The sequence below is a fragment of the Octopus bimaculoides genome, chromosome 9 (assembly GCF_001194135.2).
Source record: "Octopus bimaculoides isolate UCB-OBI-ISO-001 chromosome 9, ASM119413v2, whole genome shotgun sequence".
NCBI lineage: Eukaryota > Metazoa > Mollusca > Cephalopoda > Octopoda > Octopodidae > Octopus > Octopus bimaculoides.
In genome coordinates this window covers 56,745,215-56,757,965 of record NC_068989.1, presented here as the reverse complement: position 1 = coordinate 56,757,965, position 12,751 = coordinate 56,745,215, and the positions used below count along the sequence as shown (strand labels likewise).

Sequence of the window (12,751 nt, the reverse complement as noted above, 5' to 3'; positions counted from 1 at the left end):
TGTAACTTCTAAGAAGAAGAAATTTTAGAAATATTACTTTATTTGTGTGTAATATGTATGGTTAAAATTTCATCAACATCAAAAATATATGAATTTTCATGGGAGTTATGGCCGTTATGCATAGAATATAATTTCCAAATTTCATAAAGATCCATTCAGTACTTTTGACGTAGTTTTGGATAAAAAAAAAACAAACGACTAATGTGTGTGTTTGTGTGCATGCGTATATGTGTGTGTGTGAGTGTATATATGTGTATATATGTGTACATATTACATGTATATCTATATATATACATCTACACATATGTATACATATACATGTACATATACATATACATCTCTCTCTCTGAAACCATTAAAGTGAAAGTATCTGTCATTACAGTATCGAAATGTGATTGTTTCAGTTAGTGGAATAGTTTCATTTTTAAAGTGAAAGTATTTGACATGAGTGTTTTTGTTTCACTTTTGACACGTAATACTTAAATAGTAGAGGAGATGTTATGTTTCTGTGGGCTCGAACTATGCAAGAAGTTAAACATTTTTTTTTACTAAAACACAACCGGTACCCTAAGTAATGCATGTGTAAAATTTGAATGAAATTGGTTGTGTAGTTCTCGAGTTTTAGGGAAACACACACACATACACACACACACACACAGACACACATTCTCATTTTTATATATATAGATATATACATACATACATGATGGGTTTCTTTCCATTTCTGTCAACCAAATCCACTCAGAAGGCTTTGGTTGGCCTGAAGCTACACTAGAAGTGGGTTGCCCAAGGTGCCACACAGTGGGACTGAACCCAGAACCATATGGTTGGAAAGCAAGCTTCTTACTACACAGTCATACTTGCATCTATATATGATGTATATATTCAAGGTGGTGCCCTAGTGTGATCACAGGTCAATGACTGAAACAAGTAATATGATAAGAGGATATATTACATTAGATTCATTCTCAATATACATTACATTTGTATACATTACAAGTCCATACAAACAGCCATTAAGTTCATTTGATCTATTTACTCTAGATCGTTTTATTTTTCTAATTATGCTGTCTATTGTTAATGTGTATTTCTCCATTGAAATTTAAACAGTGACACGCATGGAGACATATTATGAGTTTTAGCTAACACGCAATGGACTTTGCAAATCAATTTTCTGCTATATGTTTGTTTTAAAAGCCTCACTAAATCAGACCACTATATTTGTATTAAATTAAGGCTCTGACAATTTCAGGGGAGGAGGAAAGTCAATTATATTGACTTCGGTGCTCAACTGGTACTTATTTTATCGACCCTGAAAGGATCAAAGGCACAGATAACCTCAGCCAAATTTGAACTCAGAACATAAAGACAGACAAAATTCCACTAAGCATTTTACCCGGCATGCTAACAATTCTGCCAGCTCACCACCTTAACAACAACAATCATAAGAATAATCATAATTATCATCATCGTTTAACATCTACTTTCCATGCTGGCATGGGTTGGGCGGTTTGACTAAGGACTGGCAAGCCAGAAGGCTGTATCAGGCTCCAATCTGATCTGGCAAGGTTTCTACAGCTGGATGCCCTTCCTAATACCAACCACTCCGAGAGTGTAGTGGGTGCTTTTTACATGCCACCGGCACGCGGGTCAGTCAGGCAGTACTGACATCGACCATGCTTGAATGGTGCTTTTTATGTGCCACTGGCACAGGATCCAGTCAGGCAGCACTGGCAACAACCACGCTCAAATGGTGCTTTTTACGTGCCGATGATAAATTGTTGGATGAAAAATAAGGAAGAGTAGATGATGACTAGAGATTGGGAAGGATGTGGGGTGAATGTAGTGAATGGTGGAAGGGTAATAAATGATTCACATTTTAATAATAATAAAAATAATAACTGTTTCAAATTTTGGCACAAAGCTAGGAGTTGAGGAAAGGGGTGGTCAGTTATATCAACCCCCAGTACTTTACTGGCACTTTATTTTATCAACCCCAAAAGGATGAAAGACAATGTTGTGTAGTATTAAAACTCAGAACATAAAGAGTCAGAAGAAATGCTGCAAAGCATTTTTTCTGATGTGATAATGATTCTGCCAGCTTGTCGACTTGCTACTACTATTACTACTACTACTAATAATAATAATAATAATAATAATCTTTTCTACTATAGGCACAAGGCCAGAAATTTGGGGGGAGGTGCAAGTTGATTACATCAACCCCAGAGCTTAACTGGTACCTATTCTATTGACCTCAAAAGGATCAAAACAAAGTCAACCTTGGTGGAATTTGAACTCAGAACATAAAGACAGACAAAATGCTTAGCAGCATTTTGCCCAGCATACTAGTGGTTCTGACAGCATGCCGCCTTAATAACTATTATAATAATAATCCTTTCTACTTTAGGTACAAGGCCTGAAATTTTGGGAGAAGGGATAGTTAATTACATCGATCTGCAGTACCCAACTACAACTTATTTTATTGACCCCCAAAAGGATGAAGGTAAATTTGAACTCTGAACATAAGGACAGATGAAATGCAGCTAATAGAAAGGATTATAATAGGTGCTGCACAATGGGACCGAACCTGAAACCACATTGTTGCAAAACAAGCTTCTTAATCACAGATATAGCCAGTGAAATGTACTTTGAATATTGATTGCTTATCTGTAGTACAATACTTTAGACAATAAACTGTAATAAACAGATTTATTTAATTTCATTTCTCTTAAAAAGTTATTTTTCATCATTATCATCATTTAGCTTCTAGAAATTTTAGTTATGATAGGTACAGGCACGGTCATATATGTGGTTAAGAAGCTTGCTTTACAACCATTGTAATCCTTTCTGTTATAGGCACAGTGCCTGAAATTTCAGGGGATCAGGGTTAGACGACTACTTCAACCCCAGTGTTTAGCCAGTACTTATTTTATTGACCCTAAAAGTATGAGAGGCAAAGTCATCCTCATCAGAAAAATAACAATAATGAGCTTAATGAATGCAATGCTCAGATGCAACTCATCAGAGAAGTTTAAAAGCAGGGACAGGAAACAGGCATAGTAACAGAAAAAAAAAGCATTAAAAAAATTTGAAAAGTGAAGTGTAAAAGCTATTATGAGGAAAGGGTGTATAGATACATCAAGAAGTAATGTTAGTAAATTTCAGGAAGCATGGAATTTTTGAAGGATACAATTTTTCTAGCAGCTAACAACTGATGCAGATACTTTGACATTTCTAAAAATGAAAACCTGATTCTGAAGGTCATGGGTGTTATACTGTTTTTAGATTTTATAAGCTTGCCTACAAGTTGTAGAGGTATTGAATTCAAAAACTGGGCAATATTGTTGAGAAGATGGAGGATAGTACAGTACCAGTGGATGATTTTTTGACAGGGACTTGCAGTATTCAGAGAATATATAAACGGACTCACACATACATATGCATATATTTACTTACCCTATTTGGTCCTGTTCCATTTCTCTCTCATTTGTATTTTCTTGTACTCTAAGGGTATACCTTGACACTATCACCACCATCTTTTCTTTCTTTCTTTCCAATTGGAGTAGCTGTGTGTCTCCTCTACCATAAGTCACCTGTTCCTAATTCTCTATCTTACCTTAATCTCTATCATCATCCAGCATAAAGCTGCCCATTTTCAATAGTACACCACCACTCAGTGAAGGGTTTTGCCTTGCAAGTTATTTGGTGGCCTCACTAGTTGGCAGCATCATGAAAAAAAGCACCCAGTACACAGGTAAAGTAATCCCCTTAGGAAGGTCATCTAGCCATAGAAACCATATCAAAGCAAATATTGGAGCTTGGTGCAGTCCTCTAACTTGTTGGATTCTGTCAGACCACTCAACCCAGGCCAGTATCAAAGACAAACATCAAACAATGATGATTATGTATATAATTAACTTCTTTCTGTTTCTTTCTGATAAATACACTGGGATTATTGTAAAAGTCACTTACCCAAGGTGCTGCACTGTGGGACTGAACCTGAAACTACATAGTTGGGAAGAAAACTATTTAACCATACAGTAATCCCTGTACTCTATAACCTTAATCATGCAGCCATTCTTGTACTTATCACAGTTGCACCTTCCAGAATATCTGGCATTGCCCAGGCTGGAAAGTTGCTCTGAATAGTCTGAAATTATTCTTAATGAAGGCATATTCTTTTTGATAGAATACTATTTCATTCCTCTTAAAAAGTTATCTTTCCTCATCATCATCATTTAGTATGTTTCCTAATACCAACTAGGAGGGGTATCTAGCTGTAGAAACCATGCCAAATCAGATTGGAACCTGGTGCAACTCTCCAGCTTATCAGATTCAGTTAAACCGTCTAACCCATGCCAGCGTAGAAAGTAGATGCTAAATTCTGGTGATGATGCTGAAAGGTAACTTTTTAAGAGAAGTGAAATTAAATAAATGTGTTTATTACAGTGTTTTGTCTTAAGTACTGTGCTACAGATAAACAATCAATATTCAAAGTACATTTCATTACTTAATAGTTTAAATTACATATCTAATTCAATGAATACAGCTTTATTTCATTTAAAAATATTATCTTTGATAAAGAATTTCAAGATTAAATGTACCCTTAATGTAGTCCTTTGAGAGATTCAATGTGATACAGAGTGTGACAAGGCTGACCCTTTCAAATACAGGTGCTACTTATTTTTGCCAGGTGAGTGGACTGGAGCAACATGAAATAAAGTATCTTGCTCAAGGACACAACGCATCACCAGAAATTGAACTCACGACCTTAGGATTCTGAGCCAAATACTCTAACCACCAAGCTACATGCTTTCACCAAAAGCTTTACTCGGACATTGTCAACTTTAAGATTTTCTTTAAGCTTTCTCTTCATCTTGTTTATTTATTCATGGAAATAACATAAACCAAATATTAAATAAAACTATCTGTCATTTATTTTCAGGTACTGTGCCAGCTTGGTTGAATGGTAGTCTTTACCGAAATGGTGCTGGAGTATTTGAAGTTGGCGAAACTAAGTTGAATCACTTGTTTGATGGTTTAGCTGCCATTAGTCGCTATGACATCAAAGATGGTCGGGTTTTATATAAGAACCGTATATTACGCAGCAAAACTTGGAATGATTCTGTGAAAGCCAACCGCCTCGTTTACAGCCAGTTTGGAAAAGTTGCTCTGCCAGATCCTTGCAAAAGTATTTTTTCCAGGTAAAACAGATTTTCTCAGTTTGCTAGTAACAGAGAGCAATAGTAGTAGTAGATCTGATGGTGCTGGTGCTGGTGATGCTGGTAATGGTGGTAGTAGCAACAGTAGCAGCAGCGCTAGTAGTAGTACTAATAATGGTGGTGGTGGTGGTGGTGGTGGTGCTGCTGCTGCTGCTGGTAGCAGTAGTAGTAGTAGTAGTAGTAGTAGTCAAAGAATTCATATCTTTAGATGTGTAGTGAATGAAATCAACATTTCTCCATGCTTGGTACTTACTCTAGCAACTCTAATTTGGTTCTGTTGGATTTGAACTTAGAACATAGAGGGAAGAAACTAATCACTGCACAAAAAGCATTTTAGATTCATCACTCTACCATTCTGTTTTTGTCTACTGTTTGTAATTCTTCATTTATTTAATAATTCATCTATTTATTATTTTACTGTATTTCTTATCTTAAGTTGTTATTGACACTAGAGCTGAAGTGGAAAAAAAAAAACAGATATAGGTAAAATTTCACCTAACTACAAATTTGAAGTTGCCCCTTAATGAAGTCTCAAAGAACCCCACAAAATGATTAAAAGGTTTATTTCCCTAACACATGATTATGGGTTCAGTCCCACTACATAGCATCTTGAGCAAGAGTGTTCTACTATAGACTTGGGCCAACCAAAGCTTTGGTAGACAGAAGCTGAAAGAAGCCCATTGTATAAATAGATATAAGTGTATATTTAAGGCAGCGAGCTGACAGAAATGTTAGCATGCTGGGCGAAATGCTTAGTAGTATTTTGTCTGTCTTTGTTTTCTGAATTCTCAATTTTACCATCATTTCTATTTTGTCGTGCTTTTATTTTCTAGGTTTTTCTCCTACTTTAAAATAGACGAATTCACTGACAATACATCTGTGAATGTTGTCAAACATGGTGATGCATTCTTTACTATGACAGAAGTTGACAAAGTCCTACAAATTGACCCTGATTCACTGGATCCAGTTGACACAGTATGTATCTTTTCTTTTATTCTTTTATTTTTACTTATTTCAGTCATTTGACTGTGGCTTTGCTGGAGAACTGCCTACAAAGGTTTTAGTCACAAAAATCGATCCCAGGGTTTATACTTTGTAAGCCTAGTACTTATTCTATCGATCTTTTTCCCTGAACCACTAGGTCACAGATACGTAAACACTCCAACATCAGTTGTCAAGCAATTATAGGGGGACAAACAATAACACAAGTACATACACACAGAAATATAAACATATATATATGTATGTATGTATGTATGTATGTATGTATGTATGCATGCATGCATGCAATGGGCTTCTTTCAGATTCCCATCTATTTAAGTTTACTCACAAGGTTTTGGTTGGCCGAAGGTTATAATAGAAGACACTTGCTCAAAGTATAATGCAGTGGGACTGAACCTGGAACTATGTGGTTGGGAAGCGAGCTTCTTACCACACAGCCATACCTGCACTTGTTGAGTTTGTAAAAACATCTTAATTTCCTTTTCTTTTAAGGAATTCTTAAGGACATCATAGAAATGAGCTACAACATTTCAGTTAAAGCATGTTTGTTTTCTATTTTTATTTAGGCATAGGCATGGCTCTATGGTAAGAAGTTTATTTCCCTACCACTTGGTCTCAGGTCCAGTCCCACTGCATGACACCTTGGGCAAGTGTCTTCTACCATAGCCCTGGGCCAATCAAAGCCTTGTGAGTGGATTTGGGGATTTGGTAGACAGCTAAAAGAAGCTTCTCATATATGTATGTGTGTGTGTATATGCATGTGTGTGTCTGTTACTGTCTGCTTGCCTTGATTTTATGTGATAGCTGTAAATGAGTATCCCTGTCATACAAGAAGTGTCCTTCATTCTCAATCTTCCATGAGAACATGTCTGTTTCTTTCTACTAAATCCACTCATAAGACCTTGGCTAGAGCCAAAAGCACTTGCCCAAGTGCTGTGCAGTGGGAGTGAATCTGAAGCCACAAGGTACAGAAATGCACAAATCCATATTTCATTTTTCTTATAAAAGAATTATCCTTGTATCTAAAAGGAAACCAATATGCTTACTTCCAGGTTAAACTAAACAATTTAACTGCTGTCCACTCTGCCACTGCTCACCCGCTTAAGGACCAGAATGGAACAATATACAACCTAGGATCAAACTTCAAAAATAAAAATATGGCCTACAACATCATAGCAAGTGAACCAAATGACAACAAAGGTTTGTAGTGTTATTTGAATTTGGGAATTTACTTTTGTTACTAACTAACTGGTATTCTCTCTGTTATGACAACAAGGGTTCCAGTTGATCACATCAACAGAACAGCCTGCTCATGAAATTAACATGCAACTGACTGAGCACTCCACGGACATGAGTAGCCTTAATATAGTTCTCAGGGAGATTCAACATGACACTGAATGTGGCGAGGCTGGCCCTTTCAGATTCAGGTACTACTCGTTTTTACCAGCTGAGTGGACTAGAGCAATGTGAAATAATTTGCTGCTAGGAATTGATTGTGAGCTGGATACCTTAAGATGAAGTGAGGTGTTAGGAGTATCAACATCATCATCATCATCATCATCATTATTATTATCATCATTTTATGTCCACTTTTCCATACTTGCATAGGTGAGTTGTCATTTGTTGAAGTAGAATTTCAACAGTCAGATACTCTTCCGGTTACCAATACTCATCTGTTTCCAAATAAGGTAATATTTCTCCATGACTGCATATATTTTCATGGATGACTGGAAATAAATGACACCACTTTGATGACAGGTCGAGACAAAGAGGCACAAGCATACATGCATATGCAAACATAAACATACATACACATGTTCAATAACTAATTAAAAGCAACACTAGTGTTGTAAACATTATCAACCACACATACTCAGTGTATGTGTTTTGTTTGTTTGCTGGTTCACTGTAATATTAAAACACCTGAAAGTCATCGATAAGTCACAAAAATGGCCAAATATAAGTATCCATCACTCCTGAATGGAATTGGAGGTGAATTTTATCACCTTTCTATGACTTTCAGGTGTCTTAACATCTAGTGTAATGAAGGGGTCATCACTGAGGTTCTCCATGTATCTAATGTCAGTGTTATAATGCATTTAAAAACACTTGGCTATTTGGATCACTATGACATTTGGATGCCTCATAACCTAACAGAGCACATTTCCATCTACAATTCTCTGCTCAGATGAAACAAAAATTATCCACTTTTGAAAAGAATAATCATGTGTGATGAGAAATGGATTATTTATATTATCATAAACCAAAAAAAGCTCCTGAGGAAAACGAAATGAACTGCCTTCAGCCTCTCCAAAAGATGGTCTGTATCTGAAGAAGGTGATGCTCTGTATGTGATGGGAGTAAAAGAACATTGTATATTATGAACTACTTCCACAAAATCAGACATTAAATTCAGACTATGATTGTTCCTAATTAGACTGATTAATAGAAGCAATTGATGAAAAACGTCCAGAATTGGCCTACTGAAAGGGTGTCATCTTACATCCAGGACAACACTAGACTGCACATTTCTTTGCAGACCAGATGGAAATTAGTGTAGCTTGGATGGGATGTCTCCACCCACTGTACTCACCTGACCTTGCACCTTAAGATTATCATGTATTCCAATCCCTGTAAAATTATCTTAATAGGAAGAACTTTGATTCATTAAAAGAGTGTAAAAACTACTTAGACTTGTTCATAACCCAAAAAGATGCCAAGTTCTGGGAGGATGGGATCATGAAGCTGCCTCAAAGATGGTGAAAGGTAGAAGGAACAAAATAGGAAATATGTGGTTGAGTAAAGGTATTTACAACTATCTAAATATTGTTTGTTTTTATTTGATAGATGCCAAGCCATTTGATAACCTCCGTATTGTCGGAAGTGTGCCATCAAGATGGAAATCTTATTATTCATATAGCCACAGTTTTGGAATGTCAGAAAATTACTTTATCATTCTGGAACAGAACTTATGCTTCAACCTTTTCAAAGCTGCTTTTGCTAAGATCTTAGGCAATGCCTTCGTGGAGTGCTTATCAGTGTTTGATAAAGAGGAGGTATGTATACACATGAAACTTAAGTACCTCATGTAGATGCTCTTTACTCTTTCTCTCTCTTTCCTTCTCTCTCTCTCTCACACACACACACACACACATATTCACACTCACATATAACATTTCTGTCTATCTCTAATCATCACCATCATCAATAAAGTCATCATTTTGGTGCAAAATGCTCTCTTGTTTATCTCACCAGTGGGGAGATAAATCCCTGATACCTTCAGCACTGAGACCACCAGATCATGTGAGTGTTCATCATTGACAAGACCAAACAAGGTCAAAATCATGTGCTTTGGTGGTCTCAGCATTGGAGGTAATGGGGATTTATCTCCCCTGCTACCAATATAAACAAAAATGCATTTTGCACCAAAAAGCCAATGTGAGAATTTCTCTCATGACAACTACTACAGTAAAGTTTGTTTTAATGAAACATCCATGTTTAAGTGGAGATAAATATTAACTTCCTTATTCCATGCTAGCATTGGTTGAACAGACTGACAGGATCCAGTGGGTCTAAGGACTACGTTATGGTCCACTAGCTCCTTTGACATGGTTTCTATGACTGAAAGCTCTTCCTAACACCAACCACATTACAGGATGCTTTTTTTTGTCTCTTTCTTTTGTACCAACAGCGGTAGTGAAGTCACCGTGCATCCTGCAAGATTTGATGGGTTTAAGTATAAGAGATTGTTTCATTAGAACTTAGTGCATTAACTTAGTTTCATTTCATAAGAAAAAATGTGTAATGTCTTCATAAATGTTTTGTTAGATCTTGTTGCTTGATAATTCATCACTGTCTAACCTCCCATATGAATTATAAGGGTCCATTCATAAGACTTGTGTCTAGTGTTTAAATCTCTCTCTAATAAAAACATCATCATCATCACCCTCATCACCATCATTATTTAGCATCTGTTTTCCATGCTGGCATGGGTTAAATGGTTTGACAGGAACTGGTAAGCCAGAGAGCTGCCCCAGGTTCCAGTCTGTTTTGGCTTGGTTTCTACAGCTCAATGCCTTCCTAATACCAACTACTCCACAGAGTGTACTGGGTGTCTTTTATGTGTCACTGGCACAAGTGCCTTTTACATGTCACCAGCACAGGTGCCTTTAATGTGTCACCAGTACAGGTACCCTCTCTGTGTCACAGGCATAGGTGCCCTTTACGTGCCACTAGCACAGGTGCCTTTTACATGTGTCATTGGCACTGGTTACCAACGATTTTACTTAGCTTGATGGGCCTTCTCGAAAATGCTAGTATCTAATAAAGGTAACTTTTCTTGAAACTGGTATCTACTTCCTATTGTTGATGGAGGCATCAACTGTAAGCAATTTAGAATAATAATGTGTTCTTCCATGAAACAATAAAATAATTAACTCTTTAGCATTCGGATTACTCAGTCAAATGTAAAAAAAAAGGGTAAAGACCCCACCCCTCAGGTGAACTAAAAAGTTACCCTCCAAGGCACAAATCCAGGCAAAGTTGTTTATGGAAGACCAGCAGTCATCCATGCAGACTTGCCCCCCTTCTTCATGCCACCAATGTTGTCCAAGGGAAAGGTAAAAGCCAATACAGCTTGGCACCAGTGACATCACAACCCATTTCTACAGCTGAGTGAATTGGAGCAACAAGAAATAAAGTGTCTTGCTCAAGAACACAACACACAGAACAGTCCAGAAATCAAAGTCACTACCACATGATTGTGAATCTGATGTTCTAACCACTGAACCATATACCTTCATAGTGAAATGTAATGCTTACTTGTTCCCCTTGTTTTGAATTAACCATGCATTATTCCATGGCTTTAAGAGTTCAATAATATGACTCTTTATTTTTAGAATGACAGTGTAGTGTAGGTGTGGGAAACCAGATCTGGCCAGTTTGAACATAAAGTAGGTTAAATATTTGAGCTGGATGTGGCCAGTTTATATGTTAATGGGTTAATTAAATTTGATCTCATAAACTTACAAATTATTCATTTAACCATTTATATAGTAAAGGCTTTAATTTATCCTGTTTTTCAAAATTGTCTCTTTAGTAAATCTTGCCCCATTCATATTAAAACTTTTCAAGGCAGTGCCCTAGAATGGCTGTGGTACAATGGCTGAAAGAGGTAAAAGAATAGAAAAAGAAAGGAAAACCCTTTTGATATCAACCTGCCCAAAACTGCCTCTGATTCTACAATACAAACTTCCTGTTTAAGGTGATCAAAATAAAAAAACTTCCACCAAGATGTCATCTTAATTTATACTGCAAATACCAGCTTAAATGTGAAAAAAGATATTTTACTCAATTCTTCATCAGGCACTTTGGGCAAGTGTCTTCTACTATACCTTTGGGCCAACCAAAGCCTTGTGAGTGGATTTAGTAGATGGAAACTGAAAGAAGCCCATCATGCAGGCATATGTATATATATTTTCTGGTGGCTGTAATGTAAATAATTTTAAATAATTTAGTGTTCTAAATAGAAACCTTCCATCAAAAATTTATATCAGTTTATGATCCAAATTCCAGTTTAATAATAACAAAGTCATTTTACTAAATTCTCTAAATTAATTTAAACAAAGGCAGTGTATTTCAATGGAAATTTGGCAACAAGTGTGTTAATCAGTTAAATAATCATCCACCTTAAAACAAAACGAGATTCTTTAACAGCAACTGTAACATTAATGTTTGAGTTTTATCTCTATGTAGATCAATATTTTAGTGACAGAAAACAAGAGAAATGTACCAGACACCCTTTGTGGAATATGATATTCCACAAAGAGTATTTGGTACATGATCATTGTCATTATTGCCTTTGCTGTCGTCATTACCAGTTGTTACTGTCGTTATCTCAGAAGATTGTTAGCAAACATCCCTTGAACGAGGGTGATGCTTTGCTTCCCAATCACATGGTTCCAGGTTCAGTCCCACTGCACGGCAGCTTAGGCAAGTGTCTTCTACTACAGCCTCAGTCCAACCAAATCCTTGTGAGTGGATTTGGTAGATGGAAACTGAAAGAAGCCTATCGTATCTATATATGTGTGTGTGTCTGTGTGCGTGCATGTGTGTGTGTCTGTGTGCATGCATGTGTGTGTGTCTGTGTGCATGCATGTGTGTGTGTCTGTGTGCGTGCATGTGTGTGTGTATCTGTCTGTGTTTGTCCACCACCATTGCTTGGCAACTTGTGTTGGTATGTTGACATCCTCATAACTTAGCAGTTCAGAAAAAGAGACCAATAGAATAAGTACTAGGCTTGAAAAGAATAAGTCCTGGGGTCAGTTTCTTCAACTAAAACCTTTCAAGGCAGTACCCCATTATGGCTGCAGTCAAATAACTAAAACATATAAAGGAATAAAAAAATAGGCTGGTGTAGCCACTGGCTCTCTAGACCTCAGTCAAAACGTCCAGCCCATGCCAGCATGGAAAACAGACGTTAATCGATGATGATGATGGTGATATATATATATATATATATATATATA

At 36.7% G+C, this 12,751-nt stretch overlaps 1 protein-coding gene across 1 annotated transcript in view; it reads left to right on the top strand.

Annotated features, from left to right (window-relative positions):
• LOC106882614 (retinal Mueller cells isomerohydrolase) overlaps nt 1-12,751 on the top strand; it is a 34,378-nt gene that overhangs the window by 9,642 nt on the left and 11,985 nt on the right. The window contains exons 2-5 of the mRNA XM_014933354.2: nt 4,946-5,204; nt 6,056-6,197; nt 7,277-7,424; nt 9,072-9,280. Of these exons, the coding sequence (XP_014788840.1) occupies nt 4,946-5,204; nt 6,056-6,197; nt 7,277-7,424; nt 9,072-9,280 (758 nt within the window). The remainder of the gene's footprint in view (nt 1-4,945; nt 5,205-6,055; nt 6,198-7,276; nt 7,425-9,071; nt 9,281-12,751) is intronic.